At 41.2% G+C, this 26514-nt stretch overlaps 1 protein-coding gene and 1 long non-coding RNA gene across 3 annotated transcripts in view; one reads left to right on the forward strand and one right to left on the reverse strand.

The window, feature by feature from the left end:
* Positions 1 to 23033, reverse strand: part of trim33 (tripartite motif containing 33) — a 146629-nt gene extending 123596 nt beyond the window's left edge. For both annotated transcript variants that reach the window (XM_043716996.1, XM_043716995.1), the window contains exon 1: positions 22373 to 23033. In XM_043716996.1, coding sequence (XP_043572931.1) covers positions 22373 to 22946 — 574 coding nt within the window. In that variant the 5' untranslated portion in view covers positions 22947 to 23033. The remainder of the gene's footprint in view (positions 1 to 22372) is intronic.
* Positions 23034 to 23178: 145 nt separating this feature from the next.
* The window catches only part of LOC122563294, a 12448-nt gene continuing 9112 nt past the window's right edge, over positions 23179 to 26514 (forward strand). Inside the window, exon 1 of the long non-coding RNA XR_006315554.1 lies at positions 23179 to 23301. This is a non-coding gene — a long non-coding RNA (uncharacterized LOC122563294). The remainder of the gene's footprint in view (positions 23302 to 26514) is intronic.

A 26514-nucleotide genomic window follows, 5' to 3' on the forward strand; every position in this document is an offset into this window, starting at 1 on the left:
TCATTCCTGAAGAAGGGCCTGTGCCCGAAACGTCGAATCTCCTGTTCCCTGGATGCTGCCTGACCTGCTGTGCTGTTCCAGCGATAAAGTTTCAACTAACAGTACAAGGTGTTGAGGAGTAGTTTGAAACTAGGATTTGTTTTTTGTATTAACTTTTCTTTTTTAAAACTATGCTGAGATGTTAGAGAATATCTGCAGGCTCACATGAATCTGTGTTTTAGTGACTAATCACTATAGTAACTAACTGCAAAACAAATACCAGTACAGGGGCCTGGCCCTAGTCAGTCAGCTGCACAGGGTGGCCAGAGTCAGGGAACTTTGCACATAGTGGGTGAGGTAGGGAAAGGCGGGCGGCACAATGTTACTTTTGGTGCCTGTGTGGAGACAGCCTGTGGGGATGAGATACAGGGTTAGTCAGGGTCAGATGTTAGCGAGGATGATGGAGTGAAGATGGTGTTCCAGGAAATGACTGGGTACAGTAGGGGAGCGAGAGCGATGGCACTTTCACAGCTGAGTGAAGGTGGTCATTGATCTTCTTCCTACATTCTGGACATTCTTTCAGATGGTTGAAACTGCACTGGTCCAGATTGGCATAGTTCCAGTAGAATGGCATCCTCTGTTGGCCTGGGAAAAAAAGATGTCCTGCCTCTGCACCACTCCATCCCCATTAGCAGCATCTGCCCACAAAGAGAGGCACCAACTTTCTATTGCCTGCCATGTCCAGAGCCAACGTCAGGAACCATGCAGGGCAACACCAGAATGACAGCACTTATCTAAGTGCACAATTTCTTCTTACAGAAATGGATGTTGGTCAATTCTGGGATATCCAGGAAGTGGTGAGTTGTTTTGGAAATAGCACATGTTATGACGGTACTGAATGTGAGAGAGGGGCAGCAAAGGGTGCAGTAGGTAATAAGTCAGGTGGGTTTTGTAAAATTGTGATATCCCCAAGCTCCACAATGTGAAATCCTCCAAAAAATCTGACTAAACTGACACTTTGTGAAGAAATTTATAATTCAGCCCTTATTCTACTCAGGCAGTTTTCATTCTGGGATCTGCCTTGTGCAGTGTTACCATTGGATGGGATCAGAAGACTGGCTAGAATGTAGTGCAGGCAGCAGGTACAGATGCCAATCGATAGTAATCAGTTGCAGATTCTAATTAATTGCACTATACAGTACAATACAACAGGTCAAAATTTACTTAGACTGTGCTATCATTTGTATAAGGCAAACTATTTTTGTTTCGACTTTTACTGGTATTTTTGGTAGTTCACCCCAACTGTTTTTCCCATAGGCCCCATTATTTCTCTTGCATGATTTTCTATAACATGACATTGCATGGGAACACAACTATGGTGCCATAGGAGAACTACCTGTAGTTCCAAGTTGGAATGCTTTGTGACTTGGATAGGAACTTGCACATGGCAATATTCCCATGCATCTCCTGCCCTTATTCTTGCCCTTTGCCCTGATACAGATTGCAAGTTTGGAAGCTGCTGACAAAAGAAACCTGTGTGAGATACACAATTTCTTGGTTTCAGTTCAGGGTCTTCCCTCTAGGAAGATACACTGAAAATTACCCACACTGTGACACTACCTTCTCTATTTAGTTAGTGAATGGGTCAAATTCTCTTCTTTTGAATATTGGCTCAAATTGTTGAGGGAATAATTTTACTCCATTTCATAAAAAGGTCAACTTGTCCATTTACAATGTATTATTGGAAACTATAAAAAAAAATCCTGAATGTTGTTGGGGGATTGCATATCAATGCAATTCACAAATTGTGCATTTTTGGATCCTCAAGATATTTTGCTGCCTTTGAGGCTGCCTACCCATCCAATTTTTTTTTTAAAAACAATGCTCAACACCCTCATCGACCAAAAATAACTATTGCTCCCCTCGCACTGACCAACAAAATTTGGCTTAATTTCTCACCAATAAGTTGAGGATTCCACTAACTCAGATTTAGTGAGCTCATTAAAACAACCATGTTCTTTTTCTGATATCTTGCCTGTTTACTTGAAAATTAAGTTGTCCATTCATAGATCATACCAATACCTTGATTATTCTACAGAAAACATAATCAAAACTAGCCCTCACAAACTAGTCACAACAGTGGCTCACTGGTTAGCATTGCTGCCTCACAACACCAGGGACCCAGGTTCAATTCCAGCCTCGGGCAACTGTGTGTGGAGCTTGCACATTCTCCCAGTGTCCGTGTGGGTTTCCTCCGGGTGCTCCGGTTTCCTCCCACAGTCCAAAGATGTGCAGGTTAGGAGAATTGGCCACGCTAAATTGCCCATAGGGGAATGGGTCTGGGTGGGTTATCCTTCGGAGGGTCGTTGTGGACTTGTTGGGCCGAAGGGCCTGTTTCTAAACTGTAGGGATGGATGATGAATTAATGCAAAATGCAAGAAATCAAACTAGTCCTGACCGTTCAGATAAATGATAATTCAGCACTGAAACTTTGTATAAAATAGTACAGAACTGAAACAAAAACATTTCTGCATAAACCTAAATAAGGAAGTGGATGGGAACAGCAGTCAGCTTCATGTTTTTTCTGCAGCTTGAATATTTTTCATTTGTTGGTTAATACGTAGTGACAAAATAAGTCAAAGGACAGAGTTATTGAGCAATTAAATGTCAAATGGTAATAGAACATTGAACAGAATAGCACAGGAACAGGCCATTTCAGGCTACCACGTCTGCACCAACCATTAGGTCATTCCAAACTAATCCCATCTGTCTGAACATGATCATTCTCTTTGTTCCCGGCCAGTTCACATATCTAATTAAATGCCTCTTGCTGTCATGTCTGCTTCAATTGCCTCTCCGGGCAAGCATTCCAGAATTCTAGAACCCTCTTTTTTTTTTGGGTGGAGGAGACTTGCCTCGCACAGCTCATTTCAACCTCCTCACCTTCACCTTAAACATATGCCCTCTAGTGTTTGACATTTCCAGCCTGGGCAAAAATATTCGACTATCCAACCTTTGCATGCCTATCAAAATTAGATATACTTCTATCAGGTCACCCCTCAGCCTCTAACACTCTAATGAAAACAATCCAAGTATCTCCAACATCTCAAAGTTTGCACTCAAAAGCAAAAAGGAGGGAGGGAGGAAGGAGGAAGAGGAGGAGAAGAGATGGGGGTGATTGAGGCAGGGGGAGAGGGGTGGAAAATAAACTGGAGATGATTATAACAACACTGGAACACAAACTTAAATGGAGAGCAAGATCACGAAAGGTTGAGGTCACAAATCTCTGAAGACCATGCCTTCATTATTTTTTCCCTGTACTTTTGATTGTGTATTAAATGCAATAGGAACTGCTTTAAAAACCAGGATTGCTGCAATTTTTACAAGGATATAAAATTCATTGTATGACCTGTTACATAGACCTTGTTCAAACAATAGTGGAAGCCTGGGTATAGTGGCAGCGTCTTTAGACTAGTAGTCAAAAATCGACATTTCAGGCAAAAAGCCCTTCATCAGGAAATACCTAGACCAGTCGTTGGAGACATGGGTTTGAATCCCACAATGTCAGGTGGTGACATAGTTCACTCTCATCCAATAGAGAAGATGAAATCTGACAGACATGGGTGACACTAGACCCACAACAATGTGCTTGGCTCAATCAGGGTGGGCAATAAGTGTAGGCCTAGCCAGTAACACCCAAATTCTATGAATTAATTTTAAAAATGCACATCATTGACAGGAGGATGAAATTGGAAAATGACAGTGGAACCTCCAAATAAAGCAGCGAATTCTGGATTTAATTAATCCAAAAACATCACATTGACTTTTTTGTACTATGTCGCAAGTGTTTTTCTAAGCAAATTGTAGCTGAACACAGAAGGAAAATTTTGAATAATCAAATGAGTGCAATTAGTAAGCAAAATGCCTAAAAAAAAGGAAACAGTTGATAAAGTGATGACCGTGATTCTGCTTCAGTATGACCAAGGAACAGGAAAAATTCAAGAAAAAAGGGCAATTGACAAAACTACATGCCTATTAACAGATGCCTATTAAAGGCTCAGGCAAGTGGAGTGTGAAACAACACTGGCAAATAAATGCAAAACCAGCAGCTTAAAATATTTCAAACCAACATTTTGAATGGAAAGGAATGGACAAAAGGCTAGGACACTAAACAAGAAAGAAAAACATTGATAAATAATTGGCACATACAGTTCACTCAGGAAGGCAAGAAACGCATTTTAAAATGGAACAAATGTTATTATAAAGTTGGTGCAGCAGTAAGGCTTTATAAATGGAAAAGAAAACTTCACGTCTGACAGTAAAACTATAGAATCTGAAAGATGTATTGGTAACTGGGCAAATGTCCTAAACCCAGAGAAGGAAACGTGTGGAGGCAATGGCATTGTGGTAATGTTACTGGACTAGTCAGGAGTGGCAGCTACTGTCAGAAATTTGCATCACAGATATGAGTGGTTGGTGGAAGGGAGTGCCTGGCCACAGTGGGTGACTGGAGTTAATAACATATGGGGTGGAGGAAGCCTGGGCTGGATATTGCCACTCAAGATGGTAAGCAGAGCAGAGAAGGACATCCATTTACTGCCTGAAATCAACATGGTGCAACAGATGGAGATGCGTGGTTCCTGACTCCCTCTGCTCCAGGGTGCATAGTTTCATAATCCTGGGTCCACCACATCTCAAGGGTTCAAATCAACATGGTTCCTAGCCCTGTATTGCTCCAAACAAAAACGTCCTTGGTGACACGTGTGACAGCTGCAAGCCCATAAAACTTCAGCTGAGTGCCCGAACTGGAGCTTGAACCACCATATTCAAGATTCCCAAGCCCATTCCTGCAATGCCAAAGCATGGTAACCCCATGCCTACGCCGAGGAAAACATCTCAGACGTGTGACTTCCCTGAACTACTCGTTTGTTCAAGCTTTCCCCCACCTTTCTAGTTTTATGGACAGATTTGGGAGGAAGTAGAAAGGGTTGTCAGAATGAGGGAGACGGGGGTGGGGTAAGGTACCTATGCTGGAAGTGGCACAGCATCTTGCAACAAGTGGACTTTGTTAACTACTGATGCTTTGGATGTTACTGAGTCATTGGATTGAGGAAGGAGACTTCAACACCAGTACCTTGGACCTCCAGAGGAACAAAGCCCTTTGGGCCTCACTTGCAGGTTGAGGGCTTAGGCATGGAGGACAACTGCCCAGAGAAATCAAACACTGGGGATGACTTGGCTCATTTCCAGCGAGGTCATAAATTCCCAAGTGCCCTCTGCAAAGTCTCCCTTCATTCTGAGGTTGCCTGAGATTTCCTCAAGAAGAACTTCAGTTGTCAGAATATAAATGCTTTGGACCACAGGAACCATTTTGAAGCATTTTTTTGATCTACCTAAAATGCCCAGCAACAATTCAAGACATTCTTCAATGGATTTCTGAAGGAGGCAAAAGCCTCACATGCCGCTCCACATATTAAGGGAGATGGTGATGGTGGGTGGCATGGTGCTGCTGGCCTCAACATCTCAGCGCTCAGGCACAGAAAAAATGCAATTTGCCCTCTGCAAGAAATCCACACCACTCTGGGTAACAAAGTCACCTAAGGTCTGGTGTGGCAAGGAGAGATCACTTTGTACCCAAGTCTGTCAGGGTAAACAACCTACTGGCCCCACTTTTTCAGTCAGATCTTTGAAGTTAAGGAACCAGTGCAAGACTTTTTTTTGGTTAACTGACTATTCTACAAGGAGATGTAATAGTCCACTTTGAACCTAAATGTTGCCTTGGTCGGTCAACATATTTCTTTGATGAAAGCCCCATTGAAGACCACTACATTGTCCTCAGGGACTGGGGGGGGGGAAAAGAGATTTCAATCTTACTCAAGGACAGGGGACCTAGCAATGTCAGTAAATGGGAGTTTGAGGGTCTTGGCAGATGTGTACTGGAATTTTCATACTGACTGCATCCAGAACTGACTGCCTGAACATTTCAACAGTGCATTTCTCCTGAGTTCTGGCAGCCTCCGTGCACCAGGTGACATATTCAATCCCTGACCTGGTAAGGCTGGAGCTCGTTTAACTACACACCGTGCTGAAGTTACAAACGCCTGAAAGAAGCCTTAACAACTGGAGTTACCCCTTTCTTGGTGTAGGATAAAGGTTCCACTGCCCAAGAAAAGGAATGTTTGTTTCTTAAGAGACTGGCACCCTGTCTCCATTTTCAGTGTCAAGATTGCTGGAAAAGCACAGCAGGTCAGGCAGCATCCGAGGAGCAGGGAAAATCGATGTTTCAGGCAGGAGCCCTTCATCAGGAATGAGGCTGGGAGCCTCTGGGGTGGAGAGATAGATGTGAGGGGAGTAGGGCTGGGGAGAAAGTAGCTAAGAGTGCAATAGGTGGATGGAGGTGAGGACGAAGATTGACAGGTAGGACAGGTCATGAGGATGGTGCTGAGCTGGAAGATTGGAATCGGGGTAAAGTGAAGAGAGGGGAAATGAGGAAACTCGTGAAGTCCACATTGATGCTCTGGGGTTGAAGTGTTCCGAGGCAGAAGATGAGGCATTCTTCCTCTCGACGTTGGGTGGTGAGGGAATGGCGATGGAGGCGGCCCATGACCTCCATGCCCTCGACAAAATGGGAGGGGGAGTTGAAATGTTCGGCCACGGGGCGGTGGGGTTGATTGGTGAGAGTATCCTGGGGACGTTCCCTAAAGCGCTCATCGAAAAGACGTCCAGTCTCCTCAACGTAAAGGGGACCACATCGGGAGCGCCGGATACAATAAATGACGCGTGGAAATGCAGGTGTAACTTTGATTGATGTGGAAGGCTCCTTTGTAGCCTTGGATGGAGGTAAGGCTGGAGGTGGTGTGGGCACAGGTTTTGCAATTCTTGCAGTGGCAGGGGAAGGTGGGTTGTTAGGGGGCGTGGAACTAACCAGATAGTCATGGAGGCAACGGTCTTTGTAGACCTCACTTTCGCCTCCCTTTTCAGTGTACAGATCAAAAGATCGTCACAAGGTTTTGTCTCTCCTGACATCCATGCTGAACCACGTGATCCATTCCAAATAGTCCAACAGAATCCCAGAGCAGAGGATCCATGACAATATCCATCTATTCCAGGACTTGCCCCACTATACCAGAGAACTGGTCTGTCGAGAGCCCTGTCCATCCCTTGATCAACAAGAGATCAGCGTGGATCACAAATATCTACCCTGGTCTCTGTAAGCATTCAGGTTTGGGACCAGGTTGTCATCCAGATCCGCCTCCTGTACACCACTGCAGATCCCTTATGGTGCTACTTTGCTTGAGAAGGTGAAGCACAAGACTTGCTATGATCAGACTGAAAGATGGTCTACTTTTGTTCCTAACTCTTATGACAGGCGCCATTGTTGCCAATGATCTACATCAAGTAAAGTGACTGGGAAGAGAAATCTAATTGGATGGCTTTACTGTTAAGGTTATGAATTCAGCTAATGTTATTGATTGATAAATCAGATCCCAGATTGCAATGTGGCGTAACAAATCTTATTTTGTTCTAGTCTTAACTGGTGTCCTTTCTCAAAATGCAAGCCTGGTGTTGCAGATTTTGCTTTAATAACAGAATCAAAGTTTATGAAGCAAACAAAATGAGGAGATAAATAGAATAAAGCAATCTATTGAATTATAGCACAAATTCAAAGAGATATACTGTGTGCTTAAAAATATATTGTCATTAATAGTCAAAACATTTAATCACCAAATCTAAACAAAAACCCCTTATGGCTTACCCAACAATCCTTGTACAGTACTCACACCTCAATATGTTTACAGTAACTGTGACTTTGATCTAGACCGGAATCTCAAATAAGCTACCATATATGACACTTTAAACAACGCAGCTTAGAGTCCTCTTCAGGGTTTTAGCCTAACACTTAACTCCAAGTTATTTAGTCTTGCTATATTCTCCCCTTCTCAGGAGTATTCCTTTAAACATGTACTCATAAGGACTTCACAGAATGTTTTACTTTGTTTTGGAACAAACAAAAATCTCTCCAAATGGAGTGTTTCTCTTAGTCCTACAAAATAATCCAATTATACAAATTTCTAGTAGATCTTAAAGCACAATCGTCCACACAAAGTCATAAAACTCTAAAGGGCACACAGCTATTAAACTGCCAAAGTAGCCTTCAAAACTGTTAAAAGAATTCACCATGGCCATACAAATACTCAAGTTTATAATTAACTCTACAGAAAACCTATACTTACAACTCAAAATCCAAATACAAACTAAAAATAAACATTAAACTCTGATTTATACGTATTTTATATCACACCAGTAATTTAGCTTAAGGGGAAGTTCATCCAAGACGGATATGGAGCTAGTCCATCAAAAAGAACACATTCAACTTAAAAGAAGACAGCATTTAAAAGCAGGGAAAGAAAGTTAATGCATAACGCTCAAGTCTTGGTTCAGCTAGAACTGAAATTGGGTTTAAAAGTAATTTTGACAAAATGCAACAGAAGTGCACTGGGACTACTGCACATGTGCCAAGTTATATGAAAGTCTACACAAGCTAATGAATGAGTTAAGTAGAATTGTATGTACAAGACTGGAATAAGGTGTTGTTGGATATTGCCTTTTTCTTTTGAGAATAACCAGCCGTCAGTAGGTAAAAATTTGAGAATTTTATTAAGTGGTTGTGACGGTTACATTCAGATTGCGGAGAATAAAGCATGCAGCTGCGTAACTATTGATTCTAAATTTGGCTTACATTTTTTTTTAACAGCAAGATGCCAATTACTTTTTCTTAGTTATATTTTGTTTTCAAGCCTTAGCAACACAATAAGCCAATTACAACATGACATCCCATCAGTAAGTCACTTAACTTGAACCCCTGCGACATCAGTTAAGTTCAGTTTGCGGTAGTGTGGGTATGTGCTTAGATAAGCTGTTCAACACTTTGTCACCTAACCCTCTTAGCAGCAGAAACAAATTTAACTGGTATATAATATTAACTCAAATCAGATAAGCTGGTTTCTTCTATTTTTAATTGTTATATGACATTAGCTTAATCACACTGTTTTCTTTATCCCCACATCGAACACAGGGACTACTGGACAAGATGTGCTAAGTTATGTGAAAGTCTAAACAAGCTAACAAATGAATGAATGAATGAATGAATGAATGAATGAATGAATGAGTATAATATTTACAGAACTGGAATAAGATATCCTCCAGCATTTGAAAAAGATTAGGTTGTCAAGAAAGAATTTTTTTTTCAGAAGATATAATTGCACAGCAGTTCAGTTGTCAGATTTATTTCTCCTAATCTTATTTTTTAATTGGTTTAAAAATTGATGGGTTTTTGTTTTTTTTGATTTTTCTGAATTCTATGCTAAGCAATTAAATGATTTAGAATCAGACTTCCTACAATCTGGAAACAAGCCATTTGGCCCAACAAGTCCCACCGACCCTCCGAAGAGTATCCCACCTAGACCCATTCCTCTGCACCTATTACTCTACATTTTCCCTGACTAATACACCCAGCCTACACATCCCTGAACACCATGGGCAATTTAGCATGGCCAGTTCAGCTAACCTGCGCATCTCTGGATTGTGGTGTAATCTTAAAAGATTAAATTGTACTCTCTCTCTGGACATTCATGTAATGTTAAAGGGTTAAAACCACACTGTCTTTCTTCAGATTCTGAAAGTGGGTGGGGACAACACATGCAGGAATGTGGCTGACTCCCACTTCATTTGGACAGCCATTTACTGCTACTCTCCTATTATCAAACTGAACTCTCATTCAATCCCTTTCATTCAAAAATGCTTTCATAGCCATCCCCCGAAGCTAGGACTTATCATGGTCTTGGGAAATCACTTGAGTCAGGAAATCACTTGCATCACGATTCTGCAGGATTAGGGCATTTTCATTATCTCCATGGATGACCTCATCCTACCATTGTACCTGGAGTAACATGTGGTTGTGGTTATGGTTATGGTGGTGTGGGGGTGGGGAGGGGAACAGAATATCTATGAGCATTACCAAATGACCTGTACAAAGAGGGTGTGTTTTTTTTGTTCGGGGCCTCTGACATGACTTCACACACCCATGATAGGATCAAAGGGGTCATCTGGCTCGTACAAGCTTTAATAACTTTAACGGTTTGCAAAAGCTGCTGCGCACAAATTGAATCTCATGTGAGAAACCTCTGGAAAAGAACCCAACAGTGGGAGGAAACCGGAGCACCCAGAGGAAACCCACACAGACACAGGGAGAAAGTGCCAACTCCACACAGCCAGATTTAACACTTCGTTTTAATAGACTTCAATTGGTCTGATGATCAGCATTACATTCACATGATAACTGAACAACTTTCCTGGTGCAAAGCATAACAAACAAGTTCTAACAGTTACAGGAAATGCAATCAGACCTAGGGACTTTGCTTGAACCAGTCCTAATTCACAAAACCAGCAATGTGAAAGAAACAGTGGATAATACAACATAAAGCATCTACAGGTGCAAATTAAAATCTCACCGTCTTCTGCGCATTTTTTGATCAGATATCATTTATCGGCCTAACCTACTTACATAGATACATATAAAATACTATTCAAATATTGCAATTCGGAGTGTGAGAAAACCTCAATGAAACGTGAGCAGCTCAGCTCCATTCTGCTTTAGATAAAGATATGAAACTACATTAACAAACTAGTGGAATATGCAATACTAAGAAACAGGAAATATCCACCGTCTATTGAGCGACTCCATTCAATAAGATCATACACTACATCAACTCAAGGAGGAATGCCTGAGGGAGTCAGGAAGAGTGAGGAAGGCAGAGAAAGCACGAGAATAAAGTCAAGAAATGACATCACCTGACAACGTACGGATAAGATTGTTTAGTGAGTCTGCAGTTCAGGTGTGACCAAATGTGAGGCTAGTTAAAAAGAAAATATTATCAGCATCATCAAATAGAGTGACAGTCATACAGCATGGAAACAGGCCCTTCGGTCCAATGTTTCTATGCCGACCAGGTTTCCTGAAGTGAACCAGTCCTATTTGCCTGTGTTTGGCCAATATCCCTCTAAACCTTTCCTATCCAAGTAACTGTCCAAATATCTTAAATATTTTGTAGCAATTTTTTTTTAAAGGGGACAGAGGGATGAGGCATATAGGTTCAGTGGACTTTGTACCCCTGCCTTCACTATTAACTCTTGTTATGGAAGGAGCACTGTCTTTGGATTAGATGTATAAAAACTGTGAACGGATAAGAGCAAGTCTAAATGAGTTAATTAAAAGTTTATACAAAGTATTTATGAATTCTAACAGACGGCTAAAGATGTTTTGGATGTGGAAAGCAGTTGAAACCTATCACTTGGAATTTCCGTGGTGAGATGAAGGGCTTATGTTCAAAACTCTGATTCTCCTGCTCCTCAGATGCTGCCTGACCAGCTGTGCTTTTCCAGCACCACACTCTTCAATTCTCACAGAAAGCAGCATGTGTAGCAAATACATCCAAATGCTTCAGCTCAAGCTCAGGATTTCTGAATTTGAAAGGAAGGATCTGAACTTGCTCGGTCAAACTTTCCAATGGGATAATAATCTCAGAGGATCAGGTCAGTAGACAGTTGGATATTTGTAACAGTTAGAGGCAGGAAGTGCAGTAGTCTTTTAGAGGTATACCACTTAAAGCAGTGCTCAATGGAAAGTATTTATTCTTCCAAAGCGGCAACCTCAGCCAGTTCTGGAATGGAACTGTGCTGTTGAAGGCACTGTATCACATACCTGCCTTTTCGCCAACTTATCTGTTAGGCATTGAAGAAATTAAGATCTTGAACACCTCTGAATTACAAGCTACATAATGTTGCATTTTAAGAATAATAATGTGGCTTGAAATATATTGCAGGACGGGAGCTCTGGATTCACTTAACATTGGGACTAATTCAGGGATAGGAAATAATTATTTAAAAATAGTAGGTTATACCTTAACAATGGACTGGATTGCCTTGCACAGAGGTCCACCAGTACAGTGGAGGGTAGTCATCAGTATACAGAGGTACCGCGATTATCCAAATTTCGGATTATCCAGCAAGATTGCAAGGTCCCAACGCTTGGCGAAATTGTGTTATCCGGCATTTGTTTATCCGAACATTCAATTATCCAACAAAATACTCCCGCCCACATCATTCGGATAATTAAGGTTCATCTGTATTGGATTAGCAGAAAAGAATGCAGTACACAAAGCAGAAATGTTGAACAGTACAAGAGAAGGAATACAATTCTTAATCCTCAATCAACTCAAACGATCCAAAATACAACATGTACATTGAAAGAATAGTAATTTCAAGTACAGCCTACTTGCATACCAAAAAAGGTGATAAATAAAGAGACCAAATCTAAGCATTGTTGGATGAAGGGGATAGAAGAAGCCATGAAACAGTAATGGCGCATATTGTTATGAAGGTATAGGTGGATACTGCACCTTTAAGAGAGAGGAAGCTGGCAAGGACTTAGAGAAGCACAATGTACTGAAATATTTAAAAATGTACAATTTGGTTGACACACTTTGCTGGTGCTGCGTTATCAATGGAACAAAAACAAATTCAAATTCGGCCAGTTTAAATTATGCCTCAGTCACCAAAATCAAATTTAAATTTCACTGTTTGGGAGGACATCAAAACAATGAAATGATCCACTATGTTGGAGTATAAAAATCAGACATTTGAACAGTTAGGAGAAAACTACCGAAAACTGCCAAGAAAACCAACAAGTATGAATTGCTAGCTAATCAGCTCTCTGAAAGGTACCTTATACACTTTCTCAAAGGTATGAGCAGTTAGGGAAAGAGTTGAGTTTTTGTGAAACAAAAAGGTTCAGCTAGCATGACTCAGATCAGATAAGAACTTGCAGTAAACAATAAGGTGCTGGAGACAAGGGCAGTGGGTTAACAAGGTGGAAAAGCATTCACTATGCAATGCCATTTAACAAGATGAAGAGGCATTCAGTATGTAAAGTCAGTTAACAAGGTGAAAAGTATTCATTGTGAAGCCAGTTAACAAGATTAAGAACATTCATTGAGTAACAGCAGATGGCTTAATCTTTACGATTGACACTCGCTGATTGTAACGGTCACCTAATCAATATGTACGTTGCCTTATTTGGATGCTCCTCCCTGTAAGTGACTATATAATTTACTAAGAATCTGCTATTCGAGAGAAGACAGAATTCATGTCTCTGTGCACATGGGCGATATGCTCTCTCACTCCAGGGCCCAGAATAAAAATAAATGAGATAAAACGATACTGTCTCTGAGCATTTTGCTTCGACTGAGGCAGGAACAGGACAACACCTATTCAGAAGAAAGTTTTGCAGAAGACTGAAGACGACACGACCCAGGAAAACACAGCAAAACATCTACAAAGGAGAACTGACAAAGCTGACTAGCTTTGAAATTTGATTAAAAAATTTTTTGTAACTCTTAATCGGGGTTTATTTTTAAAAATAGGACCAGTATTGTAGAGTGGGAGACAAAAGATAGGTTTAAGAGAAACGAGTGGTATACAGCTGGTGCTTTACTGCTCTCTTTTGGGCTTAAAAATAAACTTGTTAATTTTTACTTTAAATAGTGAAATCTGGGATAGTTCTTTGCCTCTTGAAATTTAACAGTCTGCGGTGAGAGGTGACCACAGTTTATTGAGTGTTTTTGAGGACATAATCTAAAAGATTGATGGGAACAGCATGGTAGATATTGTCCGGCTGAACTTTAGCAAAGACTATGACAAGTTCCACATGGTAGACTGATTAGCAAAGTTACATCACATGGGATTCAGGGAGAGCTTGCTAGCTGGTTACAAATCGGTTTGACAGTACAAAGTGGAGGGTAGTGGTGGAGGACTGTGACCCATGGTGCTGCAAACATAGCTGATCCTCATTTACATAAGCATTGAGGATGAGAATTTAGAAGGCATGGCTTGGAAGTTTGCAGATGACACCAAAATTGGTGGTGTAGTTGACAGTGAAATAAGTTATGAGAAAGTGAGGACTGCAGTGAAGGAGGTTATCTAGGAATACAAAGGGATCTTTCTTGGTCAATTAGATCAATGCTGAAAATGTGTTGCTGGAAAAGCGCAGGTTAGGTAGCATCCAAGGAGCAGGGGAATCGATGTTTCGGGCATGAGCCCTTCTTCAGGAATGCTTTAGGTCAAAAATTTCTTCTGAATAGGTGTTGTCCAATTAGGTCAATGGGCTAAGGGTCGGCAAATGGAGTTAAATTTGGATAAATGCAAGATACTGCATTTTGGTAAAACAGATAAGGGCAGGACTGATCTAGTTAATGCTAGAGATCTATGTAATGCTGTCAGACAGAGACCTAAGAGTTCAGGTACATTGTTCATTGAAAGTAGACAAGGTGGTTTAAAAAGCATTTACTGAAGACAAGCGTGGTAAATGCTTTTTAAACCACCTTGTCTACTTTCAATGAACAATGTACCTGAACTCTTAGGTCTCTGTCTGACAGCATTACATAGATCTCTAGCATTAACTAGATCAGTCCTGCCCTTATCTGTTTTACCAAAATGCAGTATCTTGCATTTATCCAAATTTAACTCCATTTGCCGACCCTTAGCCCATTGACCTAATTGGACAACACCTATTCAGAAGAAATTTTTGACCTAAAGCATTCCTGAAGAAGAGCTTATGCCCGAAACGTCGATTCTCCTGTTCCCTGGATGCTGCCTGTTTTCCAGCAACACATTTTCAGCTCTGATCTCCAGCATCTGCAGACCTCACTTTCTCTTCATTCTCAGACCACTGAGTATGGGAGTTGAGACATCACGTTGAGGTTGTACAGAACATTGGTGAGAAAACTTCTGGAGTACTGTGTATAGTTCTAGTTGCCCTGCTATAGGAAGGATATTATTAAGTTCGCGAGGCTGCAGAAAAGATTTACCAGGATGTTGCCTGGATTGGAAGATCTGAATTTAAGGGAGAGGCCAGATAGGCTGGGACATTTTTCTACTGTATCATAGGAGATCAAGGAGAGGTTTATAAAAATTGTGATAGGCATAGATAAGGTGAATAGCAAAGATCTTTTCTCTCACGCGGCAAGTTAAAAAGTAGGTGGCATAATTTTAAGGTGAGAGGACAAAGATTTAAAAGGGATCTAAGAGGCAACTTTTTCACACAGTGGTTCATTTGTGGAATGAACTCCTATTAGGAAGTGGTTGATGCAGATACAGTTACAACATTTAGGTAGGTACATGAATAGAAAAGGTTTAGAGGGATATGGGACAAAAGCAGGCAAGTGGGACTAGTTTAGCTTGGGAAACGTGGTCCGCATGGATGAGTTGAACCAAAGCATCTGTTTCTGTGCTGTATGACTCTGACATTAAAAATGTATCAAAACACCCAACTGAAAACATGACTGTTATTACTCTTATATTTACAATCTATGTGCAACCCAACAGTAAATGCTTCCAATGCACTTCATAGAATACCTACAGATAGTTCTCCTATAAGCTGTAGTTGCATTCCAGCAAAACCTCACTTAATAGAAAATTGTGTAATATAAGTGATGGGGCCTATGGGACAAGTACGGTTAGGGCAGACCAACAAAAAATATCACTCATGATTGCTCAAAAATCACGGTACACTTTAAAAATATTGTTAATGCAGGGACAGAGGATCATCATGGTGCATAAACGTAGACTCCCTCGTTCCTGATAAGCAATCTTGTCATATATATTGTCTTCTTACACTCAAAACATTTTACAATATCTATGATTTGGAGATGTTTGTGTTGGACTGGGTGAACAAAATTAAAAATCACATCAGGTTATAGTCCACACATGTTTATTCAGAAGCACTAGCTTTCAAAATGCTGCTTCATCAGGTGCTTGTGGAGCAGAATCATAAGACAGAATTTATAGCATCATGATTGCAGTGTCATGGAATGTAATATTAAACAAATTTTGACTAAGTCTTCCGTCTTTTAGAATGACGTTAGTTTCGGTTCTTCATATGTAAATCCCAGAACGTTCAAGATATCTGTAACAATCTCAGCTCAGATAATGCATCGAAGGTGTGAGGTTAAAGTATGACTGTGTCCCAATATACAGAATCTTCCATAGATTTCTGCAGTTTTTGAGAAAATAAAACGTAATTCTGCAATACAAATTCACCTCACAAATTTGTATGCACGTGTGCGCAGGGGTGACCGAGTATGTGAGAGCATGTGGAAGTGCGAGTGCCTGTGAGTGTGTGTGTAGGTGTATGAGTGTGCGCGTGGGGGGGTGTGAGTGTATGTGAGAGAGAGAGAGAGAAAGTGCGCCTCTTCCAGTGTTATAGCTTCTGTTTTGCATTCACCACCTGCAATTTTAATCACCAGAATGCATCTTACTAACATTCTTGTCACCATGTCCCTACACTTTTTAAAAAAAAAGGGATAATCTAGGAGTAGCGTACCTTTCACAGGAAGTTACTTAATGTATCTCTCTCAGAAAGCTGCTTACTACAGTTCCTCTTACAGAAAGCTGCTCTATCAGCAGTTGACATCGGCGCATACGCAGAATGAAACAATCACCGCTGAAATAGCGCTGTTGAGGACCCAGGTAAGCATTCTCAAAAATACCGTTCCTTAATTCCTCAGTGACATTATAAGCAAATCGTGCTGCCGGAACACACATTATCAAAAAACTACCTGTATTTTTTTTTCTCAATAAAGGTGATCACTACAAATGATCCATACTTAAATAGCAAACTTAAATTCTCTTTGGTTATCTAACTTAGTTCAGCATTTTTGCAAGGTTTGTAGCTCAGGTTGAGGGTGTAGGTTTGCTCGCTGAGCTCTAGGTTTGATATCCAGACGTTTCATTACCTGGCTAGGTAACATCAGTGGCGACCTCCAAGTGAAGCGAAGCTGTTGTCTCCTGCTTTCTATTTGTATCTTTCTCCTGGATGGGGTTCCTGGGGTTTGAGGTGATGTCACTTCCTGTTCATTTTCTGAGGGGTTGATAGATGGCATCTAGATTTGTGTGTTTGTTTATGGCGCTGTGGTTGGAGTGCCAGGCCTCTAGGAATTCTCTGGCATGTCTTTGCTTAGCCTGTCCCAGGATAGATGTGTTGTCCCAGTCGAAATGGTGGTTTTTTTCATCCATGTGTAAGGCTATGAGGAAGAGAGGGTTGTGTCTTTTTGTGGCTAGCTGGTGTTCGTGTATCCTGGTGGCTAACTTTCTTCCTGTTTGTCCTACATAGTGTTTGTGGCAGTCCTTGCATGGAATTTTGTAGATGACATTGGTTTTATTCCATGGGTTGTACTGGGTACAAACAAAACCACCATTTCGACTGGGACAGGCTAAGCAAAGACATGCCAGAGAATTCCTAGGGGCCTGGCACTCCAACCACAACACCATAAACAAACACACAGATCTAGATGCCATCTATCAACCACTCAGAAAATGAACGGGAAATGACATCACCACAACCCCCTGGAGCCCCATCCAGGAGAAAGATACAAATAGAAAGCAGGAGACAACAGCTTCGCTTCACTTGGAGGTCGCCACTAATGATGTTACCTAGCCAGGTAATGAAACGTCTGGATATCAAACCTACAGCCCAGCGAGCAAACCTACACCCTTGGTTCAGCATCTTAATTTCAGAACTACTGTGACAACAGTAAAATTATCTTAGTCGTATCAGACTATATAGCTCTTTACAGAGTTACCATGCCTCAGGCGACGATAGAGAAAAAGAAAATCCTTTATGGTAACCTCAAAGTGTGGGAATTTAACCCACACCTGTTGGCTTCATTTTGAACCACAAATTGGCCACGCAGCCAACTAAACTATATACATATTTCTGTTTGGCAAGAAGCATGTGTTTGATTAGCAAACAAGAGTGCATGGGAAATACTTTCATAAGCACTCCAATATGCGATTTTTCCCCCCCCAAAGAGTGGCACCTTTTCCAAAATTACCACTATGATCAATGAGGTAATAAAAATCATCTGGATGAAATGCAATGATGAAATTTAATAAATCTGCGTCTGCAATTTGTCAATGAATACTGCCCAATCAAAGCATAAATGCCAAGTTACAGTAACTGCCTCCCTTGCAAACTTATTCAATATGGAGGTGCAGTCACAATCTATGCTCATTGTAAGATTACACTATTCTTATCTCCTACAAAAATAAATTTACTCATTGTTATTAAAAAAACCTGTATTAAACCCGTATCCCCCATTAAAGTATTACCTATTGAGAGATGTGAGCATTTTCCTAAGTGGCCAGGATACTGCCAGATCAAGATTTCCAAAATTTACCACAACTACAATAAAACACTGTACATACATTAATCATTTTAATGCTAAAAATAGAAATAAGATTTTTTCTTTCTCAATTTATATATTTTGAAAAAGGTAGAACTATTGAACAGCAGTAATTCACCACACCTTTCTCTCCATCCCTACCTCATCACCTTGACTTGGTTGCCTTAGAAGCTCTGGTTACAAAATGGCTATAAAAGGATAACATTCACAGTTGATATTTAACAAGACTCAAATAGCATCAAATTGCTGTGTTCTTCTGGCATGATGATACAAACCAAACAATTATCATTTCTCTGCAACACCAGATCAATAGCAAATGTAAATATGCCGACATTCTGATGCATTCTTTAAAATAGTTAACAACAGAACAATTACTTGCAGGAATATTGAAGTCCATCAGTAAAATTGCCATTCTGAAGCCAGTGATAGAATTGAATTTTAGCCTCCATCTTACTTTCTTCCACTTCTATGAAACTAGACAGACCACAAAGCTCAAAGATAATTAGAAAGACGAGTACTGCTTCATATTGATGACAATTTCAACACAGATGTGGTCTTTTCCAGCCCCTTGATCTTTGCTGTTGGCTGCTGGATCCCACAAATGGTCTTAGTGGATCCAGATCAAATAAATATTATCTATGCTGTACCCTGTCTGTATATCAGTAAAGCAGTGTATGAATAGATTTGTGTAAACAAAGTCAGCTCTATTTCGCATACACAAAGCTACAATGCAACCTGTGTCAAACCAGCATGGTTTGATGAAGGATGTTACCCCAAACACTAGAAGAACTTATTCTTTTTCAAATAACAGCACTGAATCCTGTTCATCTATCAAAGCTGAAAAGAACTTGCATGAAAAAAGAAAAACATATGCTCAGAGTTTGAACGATCAAACTACATTTGCCTCATTATAGGAAGTTGTCACAGATTAGTAATCTATACTTGTTTTGCTCACCTTCCTCGTTCATTTGGTCAGCCAATTGTAACACAAATTACAAAAATGCCTATTCAAGCTTGTCAAATCCAAATACCCATGCTTACCACGTGACTTAAAGCTGCTATACCATTTTAGCGACCATGCTCAGCTGTGAAGTAATTCCTGGTGATCACTTCCACTGAACATTTTTCAGAAGCACTAAAATTTAAACCTTAATTTTGTTTTTCTAAATAATTGCTATTTCTTACTTTTAAGATCAGGTATTTTCACAAAACTAAGTTTTAACAGTCAAACTCAACCATTGCAACAGGCATTATGGCATTTCACAGTTTATCAAAATTAACCTCCATGCTTATGTTTATTTCATATATCCAACATCTTTTGAACAGAGCAGTTGCTGAGAAAATACTAGTCCAAATCTTCCTGCCAGTGGAAAATGCCACATTACTTACCCATGTGCATTGGAGATTTAGGGGTTTTCTATCCCATCTAAGGAATGTAACCAAAACAAATAACAAGTGGCCACAATGCAGTGCAGAATGGTCAATACCACACCCCTCCTTCAGGCCAACAATGGAACAATTGTCAATCTGATCCATTGAACTTGCCATGTTATGTAATATTTTAAGTGCTAAAAAATTTTAAAATGAATTTGCATATTGAGTTTGTAGATCCTTTCATTCATTGTAAGGATAGAGAAGTCTTGTATGAAGTGCTTCAAATTAAAAGATAAAATGCATCAGATCATTGAGTGCATTTATTGCCAATTATTTGTTTATCCAATAAGTAGTAAGTGGATAGATTTATCCAACGTACTAGGATGTTTTGCATTGCATAAGGGACTAAATGTAGGGTGTAGGGAGCAGTGTTAATTGTTCAGCAAGCTGACTTCCAAATGTATAAGACCTTTCCAATTGAATATTCTGTTCATACCAAATGCCTGTGATTAACAGTGTGACTATTCCCCAAGTAAATTTCTTGGCAAGTCCAAGGCATGCAGCCTAAATCTATAAGCACAGGGTCCAGGGATTCATGACACCCAGGTCCAAGTTCCATATGCTCAAGATAGGTGTCATAACATCTGACCAGGGTGATTAGAAAATATCTACAATAGCAGAGCCAATAGCAAAAGGATCTGCTGATGATCCAAATCATATCTCTGTCCATCAGAAGTTTACATTTTGCACATTAGTGTCACACGTACGCACAAAAAGGAATTTCTTCCAGGTCCTGACATTCAGCATAAACAACCCAAGGTTAACCACTCATTCATTCAGAAGGTCTGGACCAGCAACGGGTCAAGTTAATTCACAAGTCCTTATTTTTTGAGGGCTAAGAGGAGGGCCATTTGTACAAAGGATAACTCAAACGAACAATTAAAAAACTTCACCCAACTCCATGAAATCATAAAACTAAATAATTTGTTTACCTTGTCAATCACCAAAGCCAGAGGGATTTAATCAGAATTTTAAAATGTATTTTGTCATGCAAAGCTTACACCTGCTATCTCCAATTGCACAATTATCTAATTAATATTGTCAAATAGTTTCCAAAACAGTTTCTGCCCATTGATATACTAACAACTATTAGCACATTTGAAATAACTTTCTATGTAGCGACTCCAATGCAACAAAATGCCAAGTTACTTCACAGAGGCAATATAAAGCAAGACGCCAAGCTACAGCAGGGACAATTGAAACAAATGCTCAAAAATACATTAGATCAGATTCCTTGAAGTGTGGAAACAGGCCCTTCAGCCCAACAAATCCACAATGACCCTCTGAAGAGTAACCCACCCAAACCCATTTCCCTCTGACTAATACACCTAATACTAGTGGCAATTTAGCATGGCCAATTCACCTGACCTGCACATCTTTGGACTGTGGGAGGAAACTGGAGCACCCGGAGGAAACCCACGCAGACACTGGGAGAATGTACAAACTCTACACAGACCAAGGCTGGAATCGAACCTGGGTCCCTGATGCTGCTAACTACTGAGCTACGTGTCACCCCATTTGGGGTAATTATCACAGAATGTCTTATAGAAGTGGATTTAGGAGGCAAAGGGGGTTAGGAAGAGTAATTAAAATCAGGAATGTGCAAGAGTTGAACATAACTCAACGTTTGAAAAAAATCTTGAACAGGGGAGAAATTGGTTGGTTGGGATACAGCCAACTCTTACCTATTGAAGTGAATTCTGCTTGAACTACACAAGTCAAAACTAAAGAATGATATGGTGTTCACTTTAAATTAAAGAACTTGAGATAGGACAGACCTTACATCTGACTCAAAAATAGGTGGAATTGAGTTTACAACAATAGCATATTTTTAACAACAGAACTGTACTAAAATTTGCAGAGTTTTGAAATAGACAATTTGTTCAGCTCAGCTCAGTTTTATTTTAAATATGTTCATTGGGAGGAAGCAAGAATTTGTAAACCAATTTATCAATACATAACTTGTCCTATTTGAAATCCCAATTTAAATATATCAGCTGTGTAGTATGTATTCAAATATAATTAATATAACATACTTGAACAGTACTAAGTAGACAATGACACTCAAATACAGTTTTACATTTGATAACACACCAGGTCTACTCAGAGTACTACACAAATAATCGTGAAAAAAATGCTATTAAAACAAAAATGCAGACAGAGTAAGTTCGGGAAAAACATGTCAACATATGCGCAACCTAAGGTACGTTTGAATCTGGATTCTTTGTCTATTCTCATGTAAGAGAAGTTCTGTAGTACTTACAAGGTGAACTCTTGACCATTACAAATGATAATCTACATTAAGAGACGCCGTCACCACTTCGAAAGACAAACAAATATAGTGCGAAACAGATACAAATTAAGGTTTTATTTTTGGAACCAAACTAAAACCTTTTTCATAAGCATCAACACAACGGGAGACAACCAAGGTTTCTTGCATTCCTTTGCAACACGTATTCTGTTTACCCAAGGCACCAAATCAAGTTAGAAACTGACAAAATATTTGCCACACTACTGCAATCGGAAGAGGAGTTCACCATGTCACAACTTCGGGGAATTTGATATGTCGAGAGAGGACGGCATTAAATTGTAAAAGTTGCCAGTGAAGTCCGCAGTGGCCGGGTGGATCCCCTAACCCAGGGCTGCGAGTCGGTACTTACCCTGTTGGATGGTCGGCGAGTCTCCGTTATTTCCTGCGGCGTTATTGCCCGCGGCGGGGATAGGGATGCTCAGCTGACGCTCCGGTTCCGGCAGACAGCGCTTGCAGAAGGAGTGGAGGCAGGGCAGTAGCTTGGGCTCCTTCCCTTGTAGCGATTCACGGCACACGGCGCACTCATCCAAGAGGTTCAGATTCACCTCAGCGGGGGCCGCGGCCTGAGGCGCGACCGGGACGGCTACCGTTTTCTCTGGGCCCCCACCCGGACTGGTTCCTGACGCTGGACTCGGGCCTGGGCCTGGTCCCGGACTCGGCCCTGGGCTTGGTCCGGGACCTGCTCCCGGACTCAGGCCTGGGCTCTGACCCGGTCCCTCAGCCGCCGTGGCCGATGATAGCGGTACCGCCGCTGTTGTTGTTATTGATCCTGTGGTTGTCGTTGTCGACGTCGTCGCCAATCCCGACGGCGCATTAACCTCCGGCTCCGATTTCTCCCGGCTGTCCTCATCCTTGTCGAGCAGGCCGCTCTTCTCACTAACACCGTTCGCCTCTATATTATTTCCACCTTTGTTTTCCGCCATCTTTTCTCCTCCTTTCTTTCCCTCGTTCGCTCGCTCTCCCGCGCGCTCCGCGCACGCTCACATTCAAAACTCTCTCGAGCTTGTCCGACACCGACCAAACCGCCACCTCCAACAGCGGCGTTCATTGGCCGAGCGCGCCCGCGTCCCGCCGCCTGATACAACCCGTCTAGTCATTGGTCATCTGCACCCACGCCGCCCAGCAGGGGATGGCAGATGTCAGGACGCACGGCACGTCGTCGGTTCGTTCCAGTTGATTGTGTGGGTCGCCGACGTGCGGCAAATGGCGGGCTGGTGTCACGTGTCCGTAGCACTTAGTCAGACAATCAGACCCACGGCGCTTTGAAATCGCTGCAAGGTAGTCACCAGTGCACTTTATTTAATTCTCTTTACAACACTGATGGTATACTCAATTTCATACATAATGAGTATATGTTTAAGACTGTTACTATCGGAAAGATGTGAAACTTGAAAGGGTTCCGAAAAGATTTACAAGGATGTTGCCAGGGTTGGAGGATCTGAGCTACAGGGAGAGGCTGAACAGGCTGGGGCTGTTTTCCCTGGAGTATCGGAGGCTGAGGGGGTGATCTTATAGAAGTTCATAAAATTATGAGAGGCATGGATAGGGTAAATAGTCTTCCATTGAGGTGAGGGAGTCCAGAACTAGAGGGGCATAGGTTTAGGGGGGGGGGATATAAAAGAGACCTATGAGGCACTTTTCGCACCTTTTTTACGTGTATGAAATGAGCTGCCAGAGGATGTGGTGGAGGCTGGTACAATTGCAACATTTAAGAGGCATCTGGATGGGCTTTTGAATAGGAATGGTTTGGAGGGATATGGGCCGTGTGCTGGCAAATGGGACGAGATGAAGTTAGGATATCTGATCGGCATGGAAGAGTTGGACCGAAGGGTCTGTGTCTGTGCTGTACATCTCTGTGAGAATGAGTAAGAATTAAAACCAGAAAATGCAATGAAGTTGTTGAGGAGAAAGTGAGGACTGCAGATGCTGGAGATCAGAGCTGAAAATGTGTTGCTGGAAAAGCGCAGCAGGTCAGGCAGCATCCAAGGAGCAGGAGAATCGACGTTTCGGGCATGAGCCCTTTCTGAAGAAGGGCTTATTCAGGAAGGGCTCATGCCCGAAACGTCGATTCTCCTGCTCTTGGATGCTGCCTGACCTGCTGCGCTTTTCCAGCAACACAATTTCAGCACTGATTGTTGAGAAGCAGTAATTTTCATGTTACACGTTTGAGCAAATGTTCAGGTTACACTTAAGAACAAATTTGAGAAATAGACTTCTGTCAGCAATGAATTGTATTTTCTTTTTGGAATTAAAAGTAAAGTCACCATAGTTGCAGAGGACCAAAAAACTTGACATTACACTTACGAGCAAAGCCCTGTGATAATTTTAAATACTTATCTGGTCTCCTGCAGGAAATAGGTGCTGCAATTAAGTTATGACCTTTTCCTTTGAGCAGATATCATCAATGTTAAAATATCATGTTTTAATTAATATTGCGAAAGAATAGTTGCCTGTCATTTGGTTTCAGAGGCTGACAAATGAACTGTTCCACCACTGCTACTGTTAATGTTTTGTTATTGAAAATAACGAGAATTTCCATGGCTTCTATGTTTGCTTTAACAAATTTCACCATGTGTATGTAGTTCCTATGATGATCCAAAATAATATTTAAACTTTTGATCATAATATTTCAGTGGTGTGAAAACCAAGGTCAAGAGTTTCTTTATCACCGGCATGGTGGTTCAGTGGTTAGCACTGCTACCTTACAGAGCCATGGGCCCAGGTTGAATTCCAGTCTCGGGCGACTGTCTGTGTGGAGTTTGCACATTCTCACCTTGTCTGCATGCGTTTCCTCCAGGTGCTCTGGTTTCCTCCCACAATCCAAACATGTGTAGGTGAGGTGCATAAGTCAGGGGTATATATAGGGGAATAAAGAAGAGGAATGGTTTGTGCAGGTTACTCTTTGGAGGGTTGGTGTGGACTTATTGGCCTAATGGCCTGTTTCCACACTGTAGGGATTCTATGATTCCTGTAATTTTGAGAAACAAACATTAGAGTTTTACTGTGTCCAGCAACAAACCAAAGCCATCTCTTAGAGTCATAGAGATTTACAGCATGGAAACAAACTCTTTGGTCCAACTCATGCTGACTAAATTCATCTCGTCCCATTTGCCAACATATGGTCCTTATTCCTCAGAACCCTCCCTATTCATGTACCCATCTAGATGCCTTTTAAATGTTATAATTGTACCAGCCTCCAGGGATTCCAGTTAACATTAATAAATACTTGTCAAAATGACACTAGCTTACTTACAGAATCTTTAACATTGCAAAATGTTTTCCAGAACTGGTCACAAAGATGAAACTGGCTATCAAGCATTAATCTGCAAGGAGGGCATGGCCACCAGGGAAGGTCGGGTACAGACAGGATTGAAATTGAGCAATTGAGATCTCATATTTTAAATTGTAATAGTGAAAAGTAGGTTCATTCAGTGTGGACCACCTAAATTCTTATCTGCATGTACAAATATAGGAAATGACAAACTTTTAGCCAACATTTTGTGTCTTCACAGTAGAAAACACAAAAAGCATGCCAGTATCCTTAAAGTAAGAAAATCCCTGCCTGCTCTCATCTATCTGTGATTCCAGAACCATAGCAATGTGGTTGACTCTTAACTGCCCTCTGAAATGGCCGAACAAACCATTCAGTTGCATCAATCACTACAAAGTCTACAGCACATGGACTTGCAGCAGTTATGGTAAATGATGCCCACAACCAACTCCACAAATATGAATGAGACATTTCGCGCCGAAAAACTCTGTACACTAACATGACTGACCATGAATGTGCAGGTATGCTAGAACAAGCCATCAACACTAAACAACAGCATACCAAGATAAAGAAAAGTGAGCCTCAACAAATACATTGATTTGGATCCGACTTACTGTCCCCTGAGAAAAAGAACAGGACATGACATCACCACAGGAAATGGCATCACCAACCCAAAACACATAAATGAAAAGCGGGCCATACCACCAGTGCTTTACCAGAGGCTCACTGATTATGTTACCTATTATGGTAATGAAACCTCTGAAAACAAACCTTCCAGCTCAGCGAGCAAACTTAAGTCCAGAACCTCAACTTGAGGTACAAATCTTCTCAAAGCTCACTATTACCAAAAATAAATAAACAAGAGGTCTGATGGTCTACATCCCAGGGTACTGAAGGAGGTGGCTCGAGAAATCGTGGATGCATTGGTGATTATTTTCCAGAGTTCGATAGATTCGGGATCAATTCCTGCGGATTGGAGGGTGGCTAATGTTGTACCACTTTTTAAGAAAGGTGGGAGAGAGAAAGCAGGAAATTATAGACCAGTTAGTCTGACCTCAGTGGTGGGAAAGATGCTGGAGTCAATTATAAAGGATGAAATTACGACACACCTGGATAGTAGTAACAGGATAGGTCAGAGGCAGAGATGGAAATGTGTTGCTGGAAAAGCGCAGCAGGTCAGGCAGCATCTAGGGAACAGGAGAATCGACGTTTCGGGCAAT

The sequence above is a fragment of the Chiloscyllium plagiosum genome, chromosome 26 (assembly GCF_004010195.1).
Source record: "Chiloscyllium plagiosum isolate BGI_BamShark_2017 chromosome 26, ASM401019v2, whole genome shotgun sequence".
Lineage (NCBI taxonomy): Eukaryota > Metazoa > Chordata > Chondrichthyes > Orectolobiformes > Hemiscylliidae > Chiloscyllium > Chiloscyllium plagiosum.